At 44.6% G+C, this 20,482-nt stretch overlaps 1 protein-coding gene across 4 annotated transcripts in view; it reads right to left on the bottom strand.

The window, feature by feature from the left end:
* LOC146808505 (transient receptor potential cation channel subfamily M member 2-like) overlaps window positions 1–20,482 on the bottom strand; it is a 2,014,188-nt gene that overhangs the window by 1,313,110 nt on the left and 680,596 nt on the right. For all 4 annotated transcript variants that reach the window (XM_085623584.1, XM_085623586.1, XM_085623585.1 and 1 more), the window contains 2 exons: window positions 19,103–19,414; window positions 8,193–8,250 (listed from right to left, as the gene is read on the bottom strand). In XM_085623584.1, coding sequence (XP_085479710.1) covers window positions 8,193–8,250; window positions 19,103–19,414 — 370 coding nt within the window. The remainder of the gene's footprint in view (window positions 1–8,192; window positions 8,251–19,102; window positions 19,415–20,482) is intronic.

Raw genomic sequence — 20,482 nt, 5'->3', positions numbered from 1 at the left:
ATCCCAATTCACACGCATCGCGGGCATTAAAGTTTTCATGTAGTTAATAATTCTACCAGGGAGTTCTGCTACTAAGGGCTCAGGTTTTGCACCACCAACTTGTGCAGTGTCTGTAGCCCATGTGTCACCTAGTTCTGCAGCATGATCTGCATTACGAATCACTCCCCATAAAGGCTGCGGAACAACATTCCCGAATAACATATCTATGTCAGCTAGGTTCATGACACACGATTCTGCAGTCTGTGATAACTCCTTATAATATCCTGCAGGGTTTTTACGGGGGTCAGGCAACGTCTGCTTAAGCGCTAAAACTTCTGATCGCTTCCAAGGAACATGTACCCAAACACGCTGGAAATGTGGCAGAACAGGTGGCACAGCATTCGCATCACCAGGTCTCCAAACTGGAGGAACCTCACGCATCGGATATTGGCGCGCTTTTACCTGTTTCCCTACAGGGAACTCCTGTTCAAACAACGACTGATGACAATCCCCATTCCTGAAAGACAGCAATGTCGCTACTGCTTTCTCAACATCAGAACCCACAATCACGCCTTTTCCAAATTCAAACCTTACTTGACACAACTCCTACGGGCTTACGTCTAAACCATGATCTTCCAATTCCTCACAGAGGAATTCACACATTTTCTCAAAGACGTATCTTTGTTGTGATGCTTCCCATTGGTGAAAAACATCCACAACAGACTCTACATCATATTTAGAAGGATAAACAATCCATCTACGTGCCATGCGGTCCAGTTCTTCTTTCTCTCTCGGACCAGGTATTTGACTACGTAACTGCTTACGTTGTGGACCAGGGGTCGTACTAGATGACCCAAAGAGAGGTGATATAAGGCTAGTGATCACACTAGCTATTTGTTGTCGTGTAGAAGGAGAAGGTGAGGCAAGAGCAGGGGGAAAGTCAGAGGGAAGAAAAACGGGTGCAGATACAGGTACTGGGGTCGTATCAGGAAGAGCGCCAAGGGGGGCAGCTGATGTACTAGGTAAAGTTGCAGGAAGCGCAGAAGAGACGGACAGCGAAACCGGCGGCCCTTGGGAGGGGTGCGCCGTAGGCTGAAGAAGAGCTGGCGGCTGCGGGAAAACTTGCGGTGCATTAGCTGGAGGCTGTACATTTCAGGGTTGCGGAGGCGCTGTAGCACTCTGTACATACGGGGGTGGCGAACTCAGCAAATGTGACATTAGGGAGTCTTTCTCCTTTTCTTTTGACGTGTCCTGCTGAAGGGGCGGCAAAACTGGGTAACATTTATCAATTACTAACTCACGTTGCCTACGCAACTGCTCATTCATTTGCTCGTCCTCATTATCTTTAAACTGCAAAGCTGCTTGCATTATCGACATACCTTTTTCTCTTTTATTTTTCTTTGCTAATTTAATTTCTTTCTGTTTGGCTTCCGTTCGCCATAGGCGGAAAGAATCAAACATCGCCGGCCGGGCTTTCTTTTTAAATAATTTAACTTCTAAGTTATCTAGGATCTCTGTGTCGAAACTACCATTTTGGGGCCATTTTGAAACACCATCCTTCCTGGTGTATCGGATCCATACTTCATTATACGCAATGGGGCCCACGCCATGTTTTACATAAAGCTCATAAGTTGGAGTTCCAATTGGAGGAACCGGACACGAATCCTCTAATCGGGAGTCCCTATTACAACCCAAACAAAACAAATTTCCAAATATACTAGAACCAGGCATCGTCGCTCACTAGTCTAGTTTCAAACTTCAAAGGATTATCAAATACGATAGTCTCGTGAATACACAAGTCCTTCGGCTTTGGAACTTGCAAGTTCCAAATCAAAGTGATCCCGAAGGAATACCAAACTAAGAACCAAACCAAGAAACTGGGAGACGCTCCACTTATACTTAACTGAGGTATCGATGACGTCACCAGAAGACTCGTTAAATCGTTTCGCTTTACCAAAAATCATCAAGGGTCCATAACAGGGCGATAGTCAGGGCAGCAGTCCTTTGTAGCCGTCGGGACGCGGAGAACCTCGCAGTAAAGACTTTCGGACCACGTCGACATGCAGGGGTCGATGAAGTGGCGGCCTTCCTCCAGAATTTTCACACGAAGCTCCTCACGAACCTCTGGCTTGGACCGGTACCGCTGAAATCGTCCGACGTTGGGCGCCAACTGAAGTACTGGGTTTTTCAGAACCAACCCAACGGTGCCAGGGGACACACCCGAAGACTTCGAGTTCTTCCTGTTTCAGACTACAGAAACACAGAGTCTTCTAGGTGAAGTCAAAGATCGTATTTTATTGGCTGCAGACCAATCACAGGTATCCGAGAAGTACAACACGGTGTATGTTCTCAGGAGACTGCCCCGAACCAAAAACCAGTCTTTACTTATATACACAAAATTACGCTCTGGGAAACACCGCCCCTATTTACAAGTGGTCATTCACATATTTTCGCTTCAAAGAAACAGTAAAGTCATGATGATAATCCCACATTTTAGCTCGTTCAGATCACAAGTATTTACCCAGCGAGGCTCAGATCACTCATCAGATATCAGCAGCCCCCACATAGTTTCGGCACCTCCTCCTCGTAAAGTAGGCCATAAAGTAGGAAACAGAGTCAGGTGTGAAGGAGATTAGTCCGGGTTCGTGTGGGAAGAACGACTTTATGATGTGTCAAGCCCTGATGCTAATCCCATTTGGCCGCAGTAAAAGGGACCGGCCGGACATGAATGACCTCGGGCATTGGAGTCAGTTTGCACAGGTCACGAAGAAGTCACCAGAAGGTGTACGTGTCCTTTAGGCCTAAACATGGCCTTCGTGCACAGCCTATGTGAGGGCAACCACAAAATGGATACCGCTTTAAAATGGAACCCGAGGGTACTATATATATATATATTCATCGTATACACGGTGAATTAATCGGTAAAACATGACGAAAAACACTCATTCATACCGCGTTACTCATTTGCGGTTCGCTGATACCATAATCGGTATGGTGGGGCCCTGCCACCGACATGGTTCAGAAATTTACAGTACCACAGGACTCACAATGGCTGTCGAGAAGTCAGGAAATCCACTTCCGGGGCAGCAGGGACTTCGAACTCCGGCGGGAGCGGGAAAGTTTGCAACCGTTGATTAAGGTTTTTGGTGCCTGCCAAGCAGGGGAGTCACTCCTTGACTCCAAGGGAGATTCTTCTGTCTTCCAAATGTAGTGGAACGTTGAAGGGCCAGGATTCTTCTTTGTAGAGCGTCATCCAGGGTTATCTGCCTTGCAATGGCAATGCTTGCTATCTTATAGTGAAGATAGGGGAGGGACTAGCTCTATGACCACTCCTCTAGGAGTGTCAGGGCAGGGGGTGGTTACACCCACTTCCCTTTGTCCAGTTTCGTGCCAGAGCAGGGACAGGTAGCCCCTGAACTGGTTTGAGCTGGCATATGCACAGAGGAGCCTACTGCTCCCCCAGTGCAGGACTTCAAAGCACTCTAGGAGTGCACCCACCCAACTCCAATACACTAAATCATGTCTGGAAGGTGGTGACACCTCCCTGTGACAGGATGCCTATTGTTGAGCTTCCCCCACTGCGAGTTTCAGTCAGCATCAGGAGGGCAGCCCAGTGTCTGTGCTGGTGGCATCCATTTTGTGATGCCATGGCTCTTTCAGATTTCTGTTGTCTAAGTACAGTGGGTACATATCGTCCCCTCTAGAAGGGTGGGATCATACTCCCACACCAGTTACTGGTGTGGGGGTATGATTCCAAGTTGTTTGACACCAAACACGACATGTTTTGATGCAGTCATTCCAAAGTTAGCATTTACCACTAGGTTATAATGCACTTAAGAGTATATGGTTTAACCGCATCCACAAACAGCCACAGAGAATAGACTCTGTCAGCTGCAGAGGGGTCCTGCTCATGCAGAGGCACCCCCTCACATAGTAAACCAAGCACCCTGCCCTCAGGATTGATAGGGCCTGCTATAGGGGTGGCTGATAGGTTTATATGTGTGTGTATGGTGAGATATAGGAACCTATACCTCTGTGAGGAGTGCTAACACTACCTCACACAGGCTGCAGTAGCAGGGCTGTGGTGTCAGATTGAGAATGCTTCCCAGGGGTGGCATAATACATGCTGCAGCCCCTTGTAGGCCTGTGAAGTGCCTATGCCCTAGGTACCTAAGGCACCATATACTAGGGGCTCATAAGGTACCACAGTATCCAATCACTAGTGCATCTAATATGCACACCAATCATTTAAGGCAGTAAGCAGATAGGCTGGGGTCCTGGATATGTCAAGAATTCCTGTCATACAAGGGAAACACGCCCTTATGTAAACAGGAGAGCTGTTACATAACTCAAGGGAAACACGCCCTTATGTAAACAGGAGAGCTGTTACATAACTCAAGGGAAACACGCCCTTATGTAAACAGGAGAGCTGTTACATAACTCAAGGGAAACACGCCCTTATGTAAACAGGAGAGCTGTTACATAACTCAAGGAAAACACGCCCTATAAAGGGAGGAACCGGGAGGTACAAGGCTGTCGGATATTGTGTTTACACCGACGTACCTGCTTCGTGAAGAGCAGTGTTCCGGAGTGGTGCTCCAGTAAGGCAAGAACGGAGGTAGGTCGAGTCGTTACTCCCTGGGCCGTGTCTTGCCCCATCGTCACCTGTGAAGGACCCGGAAGCTCTACCGGTCAACCATTGAGCTTCGCTTTTTGACTCGGCTGAGTCCAAGCGCAGTGGCGCTTTTGCTGGTTGGAGTCGTAACTCCCAGCCCGACCAGAGACACAGGGACTGCCAGCTGTAACGCACACCAGGAGGTGTTTGCCGCGTTACAGACTCGGAAGTCCACAGGATCGATCGAGCGGCTGCTCTCGGTTCAGTCTTCTTGCTTGTGATTGAGGTATCGGTGACGCATCACCAGGAGGTGACTCCGCGTCCCGGTGCAGTCTGAGGAAGAGGTTGAGCGGCTGCTCCCTTCAGGTAGAGACCCCGGCTGGGTGTTTCCCTGACTCCTCGATTCTCCCCAACACTCTTCGTGCCCCTCACAGCCTACCGATTGGCATTGTCGGCCATTTCATTTCTGCCCTCTGTTGGCATACGCCGGGATCGGCGTATATGCAGAGGACGGTTAGGACCATCCGTGCTGTGGGCTGGTAACGTACTTAGCCTGGAGGATTCCAGTGACTATAACTTTTGTTTGTTCTTTGTATTTTATTTGCCTTCATTAAAAGAACTAACCCTTCACAAGTGGTTGCGTCCTCATTGTCGTGTCTGTTAAACGATCCTGAGACGTTCAGGGCGTTACAGGATAGCAGTATCCCAGCCAGACTAGTCAAAAACCATTCAAACACCAGGAAAAAAGTGGGGGCAACTATATAGTCAGATTCCACCTTCCTACACTCTCTGAAAGAATCCACCTACTAGAGCGGAAGGATGACGCGCAAAAGCATAATTGTCGCAACAATATCCAAGTGGTGGGTCTTTCCGAGGGGGAAGAGTATCCTGACATGATGGCTTTCTTGGAAAACTGGCTCCAGTCAGAAGGTGCTCCCAACTGTTGTACACATTTGTTTGCACTGGAGAGGGCGCATAGAGTACCGGCCCACTCACTGGCACCAGTACGCCCACCCGGCCCTTTGGAGGCACAACTCCTGCACTGCAGGGACAGGGACATCAGATTCCAGAGTGCACCTACTAGAGTCCCAGTTACTGTGGACAATAGTAGGGTCTCTATATTCACGGATTTCACAGCCAGTGTCCGGGCACAGGGACCATCATTCTTCAAGGTTAAAAAGGCCCTCCTTGAAGAAGGACTTAAATAGTTGATGATGTTCCTTGCTACATTACTGATTATCCCCGATGGCACCACCTACTTCATGAGCCACTCCCCAAGGCCAGGGCTCAGTCATAGACTCCTTGACAATGCCCTAAGAAGCAGGCATGAGGTGCTCACAGGGATGCTTCCTTGAAGAAACTGTCACTCTCACAGACTGAGTGAGAAAGAGCAGAGGCACTGTTAGCTGTGGTGGAGATAGAGCTGACACACCAGTCAGGAGTGGCATATGGTACTTCTCCAGAACACGGACATCAATGGCCTTGGACTTGGATTCAGTGGTCATCACTGAGATAGGTCCAACCTGCAGATGACCTGAGCTGATATGAAGGCACCTAGACTATGGACCTGGGACAGTGTTTACATGATTTATGGCCCTGCTTCATTGGATGACTGTTGTTTTCCTCTGCACTCCCAGGCCAAATGATTGGAACTCAGGAGTGTGTTTAGGTCTGGAACTCACTTGGGGTGCTCAGGAGGAGATGGGGACTCTGCTAGGATGTAACCCTTCTGATTTGGAATGGAGTAGGGTTGTGGCCTACCCAAACATATTTCCAGTAACATGCAGTTGAAACATATTCAAATCAATTATGTACACATGACTTACCTGACGCCCCATAGACGGCAAATTAAATATGGGGGGAGCCGAGAGTCTGCCCCAGGTGCTCAGTCCTGGTTGCCGATTTTGGCCAAATGGACTGGAGTTGTCAAAGGGTGCATCCATTCTGGGAATCTGTGATTCACACACGCCACTCTAGAACGCATGCTGCAATGCATGGTGGAGACTTGCGTCCTAGGGTTATTTCCTAGGCCCTGGGTGGAAAAAGTAGGTATTCGATTTGTAGATCTCACTTTAGCACTGGCCAAGTGGCGAACAGCAATGATGTGAAAATCAGGGACTGACCCAATGACAGCACTTTGGACGAGAGACATTATGGTTAGGGCATGGGCAGAGGATAGAGCTTTGATCAGAGAAGATGCCAAGGGGGGTGCATAGACGCCCCTTGGTGGGACTGTGGGCGGAGGTACTGGAGACTTTGCAACATCAAGGGAAGGACTCGGCTGGGGACCTGGAGGCGCAGGCTACACACTTTGCTGGGTCAGGAGACACCCCTTCAGGTGACACGAAGGAGGACTGTGACACCTCATTGGGGGAGTGTATGGGTGGTGCCCCAGAGAGTTAATGTACCTCCATCCATGGCACCGAGACTCAGGGGTTGGGGGGACTATGTCTCCTCCCCTTAGATTGTTCCCCCCTAGTTTATTCACTAGACTCTCTACCAGAGTACACACACAGTTAGGTCCTTCCGTGCCCCCTTCACATTCGATGGAGAGACATCTCCCTGACACATTAGACACCCTGGTATATTTCAACTAGCTTGACAGTTTAACCCCTAGGTCAGACCAGCTTGTTTCAGTTTTGGTTTAATTGTTACATATGTTGGCCTCTACAATTCTACTGGATGATGTTATAGTAATGAAGCATGAGCACTCTTCTAGCCATGGGGAAATGATACATCGTAGTGAGGATCCAGTTTATTGGAGAGAGTTGGGTTTTATCTGACTTACACTGGTTGGCAACTGAGGAACACATGTATCCGGTTATCTTCAAGTGCAGTGTTGCAGAAGACCCTGCCGCCCACTCACATTTTGCTGTTACCCTTAACGCTCTATTTTCCCTAAGTTGCACATCACTGTAACAACTACACATGAACGCTCTCTCAGGTTCACCTTGTAATATGACGCCCTCAGTGATTGTGTATTGTGACCCAATGCTTTCATGATCTGTTTCTGCCTACTTTAAATGCCAATGAAAACAAGTTAAAAAAAAGTTTTTAAAAAAAGATGCTGATGGAAGAGAGGACACCGAAGAACAGGACCAAGACGTCTGAATAGAGGAGTGGTGGATGCCACCAATGACCGCAAACTAGTGCGCCACAGTCCTGGATGGCTGTGGAACCCAGGGAGTTCCAAAAAGCGGGAGGTGGAGGGAAAGTTGCAGAAATAGGGTTTTGTGTTGTTGTTGCTGTTTATTTCTCTCCTCTTCGTTCTTTTAATGTTTTTGCTTGCCCAGTCTCCTTGACAAGAGGCCACTAGTGAGGACAGATAATGAACTCTAGTGTGAAAGGAGTTGCTATGAGAGAGGGAAAGGCCCCTGACAAGCTTCTTAGAAAGAAGAAAAAAGTAACCTTAGCATGTTTTAAAGGTTACATATGACCTAGACCTGTGAAACAGGAGAGAGTGACAGACCTGTAACCCGGAGGAATATAATAGATATATTGACAATGAACCCAAGACAAAGAACCAGAGGAAAACGCAAGATCCCAAGGCTGAACATAATGATTTCTTTCACTGTGGTTCTTTTTTGTTAACACTTGCCTGAGTATTTTCGTTCGCTTTCTAGGATGTTGGAGGCTTGTGCGCCACTTTTGCTGTCCTGAAGAGAGAGAAGCAACAAAGAAAAGTTAATGCCTTAGGGAGGAGAAGAAAAGTTCTTCCTTAGTTCAAAAAGGACAGTGCTGTGAACAAGTCTGTAAAACTTACCTTATTTGTCTTTTAAGACTGTAATCGCAAAAAAGCCACATTTGCAAAACGAATTAACAGCAAGTTTTTTAAGCCTTATTACCAATCATCCCTCCACAAAGTGGTGCCAAGAATGGGTTGAGAGGGAATACAAGCTTAAATCCTAAAACAAGCCCATGGCCAAAATAAACTGGAGGGTGCTAGGGAGAACTTTATGTCCACTTCCCAGCAGGTGAGTGAGACTTTCCAAAAGGCTCCTCAGTCACAGTCTGGGCAGTTAGAACTGGTGTTCCAGAATCAAGATACCGTCACATGTAAATTGGATACTGCGCTAGGCCAACAAAAGGGGCACAGAGTATTCCCCTCTGTAGTTTTGCAAAAATACACAGCAGAGGAAGACTTAGATTTAATCATGTATTTTGAGAGAATTGCTCAGGCAGCTAGCTACTTGGTCCACAGATCAATTGACACGATATCAAGACCATTGCCTATGGAAGAATTACAATCGGTTTATCGGGCCATAAGCCCTAGAAGAAAGAACCAATGGAGATGGGTTAGCAGGAAAGACTTTCTATTAAGAGGCCAGATGGATAAATTGCTTACCTGTAATACTAGTTCTCTTCCAGGGGAAGCCTCATCAAACTCATAAGCATTGACCTCAGAGCACACATATTTTATATATATCAAGGCTACAGCAAGAAGTCGAAACGCGTAATGGGCAATATGCTGGGTGAAGAAAATATAAACTCGTATTTTGAGCACCTCAATTCGTGGAGTCCATGTCCTGTATAGTGTGAAGCGCACTAAGGAATTGTTTGATATATATATATATATATATATATATATATATATATATATATAAGCATGTGGTGTCCTGGGTTGAGGAACGGCGCTCTTCGGTCTGGGGGGTGCGTGGAACAGCCGGTAGGACAGCCGGTGTATATAAGAAGCAGGAGACCTCTGAGCCCAGAGGTCAAGAGTACACGCACTCACTCGGAATCCAAGGTTAAATTTTCAGTTCGTTTTTTTATTCCAAAAAGAAAAGTTCTTCAGCACAGCACTGCCAGTCAACAACAACACTGGCCCAACGCGTTTCGGTTCTCACTCGAACCTTGATCACGGGTTACCAAACACAGTGGTCAGACATTATTTATGTCAGTTAATGCTACTACTTCCTGTTTAAGCACTTGCAAGGCATGCTGGTCATTGTAGTGCGTGTGTTTGCGAATTGTGCTGGTAAATACACAAAACAAAATTTGTCAAAATTAAACAAAATTAAACTCCGGTAACTAGCGGAGAGAATGCTAATTTAAAGGTTAAACATAATAACAATCCATAAGTGGAACGCTACAGGCAACGCAGTAGATAGTCAAATAATACTGACAATAATCAGATAAACACAAGGCATAGTGTTCAATGCAAATGTTTGTGTGACAAGTAGAAGAAAATTATTTTGATATATGTGTATATCATATTAACCCTCTAGTGGTGTTAATAGCACTATGTACAAGTCTCATGTGAAACTACAAATCACAAAAAGAAAATACACCCCTCTGGTGGGGAGGCACATGTTGACACCAAATTCAACTGATACAAGTGAATAAACAAAAAGGCCAAAGTCCGCCTTCTAGTAGGGGTTTGGCATATATTCAGGTTAATGTGCCTAATTAGTCCGATAAAACTCCTGCATTGAAATAAACAAAGAGAAAGTTTTTTTACAATTGGTCAGTATTATTGTTTGACTGCAAGGCTGGGGTATGTTGTAAAATTATACCCACAGAGTTCACAAATGTACAAAGAGTTCCTCATCCTGGTTGAGTCCGTACGGGGTCAGAGTTCTGAATGACACAATATGCTTGGATTCTTTTTGGCGGAGGAGTTTTTCTCTGTTTCCTCCACGATCCAAAGGTGGCACATGTTCAATGGCATAGTAGCTTAGCAGTTCCCATTTGCTGTCATGTGAGCTTTCCATATGCTTGGCAATGGCATTTGAACGATCTATGTTGACCGTGGCACAGGAACAGAGAAAAACTCCTCCGCCAAAAAGAATCCAAGCATATTGTGTCATTCAGAACTCTGACCCCGTACGGACTCAACCAGGATGAGGAACTCTTTGTACATTTGTGAACTCTGTGGGTATAATTTTACAACATACCCCAGCCTTGCAGTCAAACAATAATACTGACCAATTGTAAAAAAACTTTCTCTTTGTTTATTTCAATGCAGGAGTTTTATCGGACTAATTAGGCACATTAACCTGAATATATGCCAAACCCCTACTAGAAGGCGGACTTTGGCCTTTTTGTTTATTCACTTGTATCAGTTGAATTTGGTGTCAACATGTGCCTCCCCACCAGAGGGGTGTATTTTCTTTTTGTGATTTGTAGTTTCACATGAGACTTGTACATAGTGCTATTAACACCACTAGAGGGTTAATATGATATACACATATATCAAAATAATTTTCTTCTACTTGTCACACAAACATTTGCATTGAACACTATGCCTTGTGTTTATCTGATTATTGTCAGTATTATTTGACTATCTACTGCGTTGCCTGTAGCGTTCCACTTATGGATTGTTATTATGTTTAACCTTTAAATTAGCATTCTCTCCGCTAGTTACCGGAGTTTAATTTTGTTTCATTTTGACAAATTTTGTTTTGTGTATTTACCAGCACAATTCGCAAACACACGCACTACAATGACCAGCATGCCTTGCAAGTGCTTAAACAGGAAGTAGTAGCATTAACTGACATAAATAATGTCTGACCACTGTGTTTGGTAACCCGTGATCAAGGTTCGAGTGAGAACCGAAACGCGTTGGGCCAGTGTTGTTGTTGACTGGCAGTGCTGTGCTGAAGAACTTTTCTTTTTGGAATAAAAAAACGAACTGAAAATTTAACCTTGGATTCCGAGTGAGTGCGTGTACTCTTGACCTCTGGGCTCAGAGGTCTCCTGCTTCTTATATATATATATATATATATATATATATATATATATATACATATATGTTCACTGAAAAAACCAAAGGTTTTACAGACGTTATAGTTAGGATTTAGCATTTAAAAAACCTTAGAAATTCACTGAAAAAAACCATAGGTTTCAGGGACGTTATAGTTAGTTGGAAATTTGACTCATATAAAACCAGAAAAATTCACCAATTATAGTTAGTTGAGCTAACTATAACTCGCGTGCCCGCAATGCACTGGTGATATCACATATTACATCACTCATGACATGGTCAGTGACATCAATGATGACATCACTGATGACATCATCCAATGAATGTGTGTTTCTGTAAAGTTTAAATATTTTTCATATATATCTATGCCAAGGTGTATTGAAGAATGAGTGGATTTACAAGTGCCTGAATGGATTATTTAGTAGGTGCGTGACTGACTGTATAAGTGAGTGATTGAACATGTGTTACTGAATGTATGGGTTAGTGACTAAACTGTGTGAAAGTCTGTATTAGTGTCCCAGTTGGTGTATAAGTGGCTCCATGGGTTGGTGAGTAGCTACATGAGTGTCTATATGGGTTATTAATTTGTTGTCTGAGTATCTGTATGAGTGCCTGAGTGTCTGTGTGGGTGGGTGGGGGGGTGTGTGACTGTGCATACATGTCTGAGTGGGCGATTCACTGGTTGTATGGATACAAAAGTACATATGGGACGGGCTGTATGGGTGAGTTAGTGTGTGTATGGGTGTGTTGGTGAGTGAATGAATGTCTCACTGGTATATGTGTGAGTAACTACATATGTTTTAAGGCAGTATATGTGACTGTTGGAGTATATAAATGACTATACGTGACAGTAAGTTATTTGAAGAGTAGGTGTATAAAAGAGTGTCTGCTTGTATCAGTCATTGTATAAGACAGTAGTATCTGCATAAATAAGTGATGTGGTGTGTGTATAAATAACGCAGTTGGTGTGTATAACTGTATACATGAGTAAATGGGTATGGGATTGATTCTTTGCATGACTGACTAGGTGTGTGAGTAACTCTATGGATGAGTGGCGGACTGTCACTGTATGTATAGGTGTATGAGTGCATATTAAAATACTGTATTGATGAGTAACTGCATGTATAAGTGAGTGGATGTGAGTGTAGACCTAGGAAAAAGTGGGTGGTATGTAGTAGATGGCATTGTTGTGTGTATGGTTTCAAAACTAGTAGTCTGTATTTTAGAGTGCGTGTATCAAAGTTTATATTAGGCCATCAGTATGTCCATCAGATTATCACGTGGATGATGTCATCAGTGATGTCATCAGTGATGTCATTTGAGATGTCATCAGTGATGTCACTGACCATGTCATGAGTGATGTAAATTGGTGACGTCATCACCAGTGCATTGCAGGCGCACGAGTTATAGTTAGCTCAACTAACTATAACAGGCGAATTTCTCTGGTTTTATATGAGTCAAATGTCCAACTAACTATAACGTCCCTGAAGCCTATGGTTTTTTCAGTGAATTTCTAAGGTTTTTTAAATGCTAATTCCTAACTATAATGTCTGTAAAACCTATGTTTTTTTCAGTGAATTTCAAAGGTTTTTTAAATGCTATTTCCTAACTATAACGCGGGTAAAACCTATGGTGTCTTCAGTGAATTTCAAAAGTTTTTTTAATGTTAATTTCATATTTTAATATTTATAAAATCTATATTTTTTTAATTTTTTGGTAATATTTTGGAACTCTATTATCCTTTTTTTTAAATTAATTAAAAAAATATGTAATGTTTTATATCTGAAAAAAAGTATCTATATCTTTTTTTTTCTTTTTTTTTTAGAAAACTGAAGTCCCGTACCGGTAGTGTACCAAGCTCCATCAGCACGTGAATCATATCCGCCATATTACTAAACTCATAAAGGATGCGCATTTCATATCTGATGGGTTTGTGGCACCGCGTCTCGCGTAACATCATATACGTATGTGGTCGCGCCAGCTGCTACTTTGGTATGCGACGGGTACGCAGTACCAAGCTGCGCCTTACGTCATGTACGTATGGGGTCGTGCCCGCTGCGTGTTGTGTATGTAACAATTGCACGCTGCCAGGCCCTGTGTTACGTCATAGACGTATGGTGTCGCGCACGGTACGCCATTCCATCATTTTTTTTGTCTCAAAACTATATGTAAATAAGTTTAAAGTGTATATGAGAACAAGCGATAATCTAAAATATTTTAAACATTTATACATTTCTAACTGTAATAAACTTATATTATGGTAAATATATTTTCGCCAAATCACGTTGACCTCCTTGCGCGCTCGGTGCGTGACTGCCATGTGACCTTAAAGAAAAGTATTTGATTAGTTCATAACATTTCCCATTGTAACAGTTGGAGGACCCCACCCATTTTAGTCATTCTCTCTATAGCGTTTGATGAGAGACTCCTCTTCTGCTTAGAGAGCTTTTTTGAAAACTTTTTGCTATGTACATATATCTGACACTACGCACAACATGCAACCATCATCTTATCAATGTTCATGCTCTGTAAAGTAGCCTTCCACCTGTGATATCCATGCATCTAAAAGCTACATAACAGCAGTTTTCCCCACTGCCAGAGGTAACATGGTTGCATACGCTGTCCACAGCACAATGTAATGTGGTACGGCCCAGGGGCAGTATCATGCATCAACTACAACAGTAATCATTGGATCACACACAGAGATTCAATAATAAAAGGGTCAATAGTTTGTGCTGCAGTAAGGTAGGGACACTAGATGTGAAATAATACAGAAAAGATTCTATCGTAAAAGAACCATAACTTGTGGTATACTTTGATACAGGCACTAGATCTGAAATAATACACAAAAAGATTGTATCATAAAGGGTTCATAAGGTCTAGTGCACTCAGATAGCCACATCTAAAGCATTCAGAATGTGTGCAGCCAGCGATGACGCGTGCTGCGGGCGGGCTGTGTTAGGAACAATGTCTGTTGCCTACAGGACTGCCTCATCTGCAATAGCGACTTGATCTGAATTGTAAACACTGCTGTCTGCAGTGTAGGCAAGAGAGCGGTTAGCAAGGGCCCACAGCCACGTGGCATGGACTTGAGCTGTCCAGTTTAGCATACACGAAGCAACAAAAAACGTGTGCGGACCCTCTGATGATGCGTATGCATGGTGCAGACAGAGCGCACTGGAGCAATGTCTTTTGCCTACAGGACTGCGTCATCTACAATAGCGACTTGATCTGAATTGTGAACACTGCTGTCTGCAGTGTAGGCAAGAGAGCGGTTAGCAAGGGCCCACAGCCACGTGGCATGGACTTGAGCTGTCCAGTTTAGCATACACGAAGCAACAAAAAACGTGTGCGGACCCTCTGATGATGCGTATGCATGGTGCAGACAGAGCGCACTGGAGCAATGTCTTTTGCCTACAGGACTGCGTCATCTACAATAGCGACTTGATCTGAATTGTGAACACTGCTGTCTGCAGTGTAGGCAAGAGAGCGGTTAGCAAGGGCCCACAGCCACGTGGCATGGACTTGAGCTGCCCAGTTTGTCATATGCAAAGCAACAAAACCGTGTGCGGACCCTGCGATGATACGTATGCGTGGTGCGGACAGAGCGCACTGGAGCAATGTCTTTTGCCTACAGGACTGCGTCATCTACAATAGCGACTTGATCTGAATTGTGAACACTGCTGTCTGCAGTGTAAATTGAAGGCAGTAGTGAGCACAGTCATCCATGAATACTTTTTCTCACTTCCTCTTCACAAAATACAACATAAAAACTCTGCAATAAATAAATCAAAACAATTTGAATTGCAATCTCTGCTGTCCACTGTGTAGACTGTTATTCAGTGTTCTTTACCACTACCAAGAAGAATTTGGTCATTGTACTAGACCTATAAGTCATCTAAAAAAAGTTCTTCAAGCAAATATACTAAAAGGCTATTGTGTATATTTCAATAGACGTTGTGGTTGCCTACTGGATTCTTTAATTAAACAATCACCACTCGATCAGAATTGTGAGCACTGTTGACCACAGTGTAGGCCAGAGGCAGTGGTCATTAACGCCTCACAGCCATGTGCTGTTGGATTCGAAAGCACGGAGTTGGTTGCACCTGATTGGAGGGGGTACAAAGAAATCATCACAGACTTTAACTTCTAACATCCTCAATCACAGAACCAAGACCCCGTTTCACTGTTCCGACCTGCTGTACCGCGGTGTACTCCACCGACTGCAGTCAGCCAAGCCCAATAGTCATGTGCAGCAGTTAGCTACGGAAGCACGGAGTCTGATGCACCTCAACGGAGGGAGTTCTTTGAAAAACAAGCAGCAGGTAATATCGGACATCGTCCATTCTGGGATCAAGACATCGTTTCACTGTTGGGACCTAGAGTTGGTTGCACCTGGTTGAAGGGAGTACCTTCATCTCCACTCTCAGATGCAGTTCTAACATCGTACATTGTGGGATCAAGACCCCGTTTCACTGTTCGGACCTACTGTACCGCGGTGTACTCCAGCAACTGCAGTCAGCCAAGCCCAATAATCATGTGCAGCAGTTAGCTACGGAAGCAAAGAGTCTGATGCACCTCAACGGAGGGAGTTCTGTAAAAAACAACAAGCAGCAGGTAATATCGGACATCGTCCATTCTGGGATCAAGACATCGTTCCACTGTTGGGACCTAGAGTTGCTTGCACCTGGTCGAAGGGAGTACCTTCATCTTCACTCTCAGATGTAGTTCCAACATCGTCCATTGTGGGATCAAGACACCGTTCCACTGTTGGACTACTGTGTTAGTAGTATACAGAGCACTCCACGGTGCTGGGCCTCAGGCTGGGCGCTGTCTGCCTGTGTCGCGGTAGCCAGCGTTGATCTCAGGAGCTTTCCCAGCTCGCAGACCTCTGCCCAAAAGCTTCCGCCGGCACTTGGTGGGCCCTCTTTCACATACGCCGGTGTCAAAAGGTGAACTGTGGGGCATATGTGCGTCGCAGCAGCCATGACGGTTTCTGGGTACCAGCAGGCTGAGAGCATTATTCCCGTAGCCATCTTCACTCACGGCATCAGCCTCGTGGCAGTGTAAGCTGCACAGACCTGACAGACATGTTCGCCATTCCGGAAGAGAACCACACCCAGAGAAACGTGCCTTTTATTCATACCCCTACGCTACCCTTGCATACGCCGAGCCAGCCCACTGCGCTAAAGATTGGGGGGGTGGAGAGGGCACGTACGCGCTATGTTTTCATAATCTTCCCTACTGACTGTACTATCATGGTTGCGTCCACTGTCCACTTCACTCAATAGACCATCAGTTTATGTTAACATGTACATGTCTGTGCTCTGCATACTCAAGTCTGTCCGGCACATCCCCTCAGCACTTTGCATTGTATACTTTTATAATTGAGAATCACTTGCCAACTTCGCACATACTTCGCTCCCATCTATCCCCGCATTCTGCATTGTGTGGCAGAGGTGCTATGTTTGGTTTGTGTACATGGCTAGCCACGGTTCCCACAGTACGTAGTTTCGTTCTGTCTGCTAGGTGTACATGTTGTTTGTCATGTTGTATGTAATTACATAAGGTAGCGCGTTTATTTACGAGCAGTGGTTTCTCCCATTTACATATCGCTGTGTTAAAGAGGATACAGAACTTTCTCACAGGTGAAAAGTGGGACCACAATGGCAGTCATTCATTACTATGCAAGAATGTCCAACTGCACGACGCTTCTAACCTTACAGCCCCCAATCTTGTGTGCTACGCAATGTGAGCTGGCATACCGTATGTCCTTACTGTTTCAAACCGGATAACTTCATGTGGCAATCTTTATTTCCACCCACACAAAGTAACTCCCAAAGTTCAACTTGACCTTCCATACACCCACTCATGTATTCATACAGATACAAGCATATACTCTCTCACCTATACAGTCACTGACACAACCACACAGTCACCTATACGGCCACTCTTGCAATCACTCTGTTACACATACACTCACTCATATACTCCAACACTCACCTATATTGTCTTTCACATATGCAGTTACTCACCCATATACCACTGACACATCCATTCACTCACAGACACAGCCATACACATACTGACTCACCCATACAGCCCCTTACGCACAGACTCACCCACTCACTCATCCATACAGGCAGTTACACACCTATACACGCAAACAGACAGCCAGTCAGAAAAATGAGAGAGGGAGAGATAGATTTGAGAGTGCAAATTGGGCAGGATGGAGCGGGAAAAGCACACAAGCAGGGGCGAAGGAGAACAGTACAGGGAAAGTAGTATAGACAAAGGGGTCATGGTAGAGAAGAAAGGCAACGTGGAAATAGATGGCAGACGGGGAGACAAAAAAAGTGATCAGTGACAGCGAAAGACTGCGAGAGAGGGCAGGGTGGAAGAAAAGACGAGAAAAGTAACAAAAAAACAAGTGTCACTGAAAGCGATCGTAAAAGCGATCGGTATTGTAAAAAAAAAAAAAAAGCCAGCGAGTGGTGGCCGCGCCACAGCGAAACTTGTGTTTTCAATTATCGCGCCCGTGTCTGGGTACGATAATTGAAACCACATGGGCTTTGGTGCACATAATAGACACCAGTAGGCCATGGGCGGATCAATGCACCCGCCTTTGGCCTATTGCGTGCCATCTTTCAGAAACACACGCACGCAAAGGCCAATCATGGAAGCCAAAAGGAAAAGCACATGCGATTCCAGGCTCCATTTTGAAACCCCATACAATAGGGCTCTCGCTGCGCGAGCCCTAAAAAATATTTGCGCATCCATTCACAAAGGGAAAGGGGTCCCCTAGGGACCCCTTCCCGTTTGCGAGTGCTTTACCGCCCTTCTGAGAAGGGTGGTAAACTGCAAGTGTTGGGTAAGGACTCGCTATTAGTAAGGAATGCCCTTGGCTTGCCCCTTCCTAATAGCGAGTCGCTAACCCTATTTTGTGAGTCGCTAGTAGGTTAGCGTCTTGCAAACTAGGGTTAGTACATTGGGCTGACCTATTTTGCAGTCGTACATCTGGCCTTTCATGTGAAGTACACATGCAACTGATTTTCTTTTTAGCACTTCTCTTGCTTGTTTTTATCACTGCTGTGTTGGTTATTATATTTACTGTATACATCTAGTATTATGCAAGATGAAGTGAGAGGCTTTGCTACTTTATTTATTTAATCCACTTAGCTCCCCACTAATCATGCAGATCGACCCTTTTTGATGGAAGTTTTGCAATTGTTATACTTCGTCCCTCACCTAATGCTAAGCCTAGAAAACACCAGAAAAGATGAATCTTGAGGCCCTGAAAATGTTTGTTTTGGCATATGTCCACATGCATCTTTCTGTGGAAAGCCTTGCTGCTTGAGCTAGCTACCACGGGTATGCAAAGTGTTCTTACAGATCAGATTACCTTTTTGAAGTCACATCATTTTCTCTTGGTGGAAGCTCAATGCCAGCTCACAGTAAGTCTATAGTCTATCTTCCCCTAGTTTAACAATCCTATAACCTACGGCCACAATTCAATCGACTGAAAACAATCCTGAAGCATAATGGCTTGATTCATGTAGAAGTCAGTTACAATCTATGGAAGAAACTGAGGGCTTTTTCTGATGAACCAATTCAAACCCTTAAGTGATATTTATTTAACAAAGAGTAGATATTGTGAAGACCTTTTTCTATGTCCTGGGGAATTCTCAACAAGCACAACACCCATATTACTGAGTACTGCTCCATTATCAATTGCAAAAGGCATTTACGGGTTAACATTCGATGTCATAATTAATAACGTATCAGCAGAACTGGTGATGTACCTGGGATGTGATGTGGACAACGGTCTGTGGTTCTTTCGTGAAGTAAAGAGGTACTGGGAACTTGCACAAGCTTTTCAGAGCTTCTTCAATGTGGAGGAGATTGATACCTTCCTGATTCTCAACTTGGTCTTTCTCGATTTTCTTCAGTTTCTGACAGAAGGTGGGCGTTGGCTGTATATTTTTATACAGTTGGGTCAGAGTTTCCTTTGTCACATAATCCCGCAGGCTGACACCTTGATCAATGAAAAGCTGCACGAAATTCGGCTTATTTTCCATGAGAGCATCTGTAAGCACTGGGTACAGGTCTTTAGGCTGTAAAAATGAAACGGATAATTCATCAGGGTAGCACTTCTGTCTGCATTTATTTATATATTGATGGATTTAGAGAGTTAGATGAAATGCTGTACATAGAACAGTCTATAAATTGGAACATGAGGAAAAGATGGTAACTGTGAGACAATTCATGGGTAAGTAAACATACAAGACAAAAACAATATCATTAGAGAGAGAATGTTCTTTGACAATTATTTTAGGACAGTCAGTGCCCACAGGACACTTGTGTATTCACTACTTGTAGATTGAATGGTACACACGCTCTACTTATTGAACGGCTGTTCTCCAGTGCAAAAAATTGAACAACGTAATTCAAAAATAAGGTGTGTGTACTTACAGAGCCAAGACTTGCAAAGCCTGGAGAAGCTATCAGTAAAATTCTATCGTTGTCACAAAGCAGGCAGAGACCAAAATACACACAGATGCAGGATGTGAGAATAGACACTGCAACACCAGCCTTTGAAGATCCCCAGGCACTGGTGTACTGGTGGAAATGCCAGTTCTTATGCAGTATGAAATGCAAAAAGTGATAGTCGCACCTGGAAGGAAGACGACCTCATCAAACTGCAATAAAAAAAGTGGCTCATCAGAGGTTGTGTGAGTTGAGTCACAGCCTACGTTCAAAGATGAAAGCACAGATGTGGAACCATTCTCTCAAAGAGCAGATAAGGAGAGAGATGCAGTAAGAAATCCTACCTGCTGCCCTAATGCTGGCCTGCCAAAACATTAAAGACGGACTGGTCTCCAGTAACACCTTTACCGCATGAGAATCCATGGTTTTTATGGGAGACTTTATTGCCTTCAATGAGTCAACAATAAATGATGAGGGAGGAGCCTAGCAGGGCCGAAGATGGCCGCTCACTGGGGGGTCCTAATGGCTGAATCCACTATCCTCCACAAATCCTGTACTCAGCGGACCCATCGCCGCATCTACTTGCTGCCGCAGTCTCCCTAATCAGGTTGCACTGCCATCAGCGAAAGTTTGTAGCCTTGGCTCGTGGCTGTGCATGAGAATCCCGAGCCGTGACCTGCCCAAGCTAAAACGTG

The sequence above is a fragment of the Triturus cristatus genome, chromosome 8 (assembly GCF_964204655.1).
Source record: "Triturus cristatus chromosome 8, aTriCri1.1, whole genome shotgun sequence".
NCBI lineage: Eukaryota > Metazoa > Chordata > Amphibia > Caudata > Salamandridae > Triturus > Triturus cristatus.
Note: the sequence above shows the minus strand (reverse complement) of the source record. Positions and strands in the feature narration are given on the sequence as shown.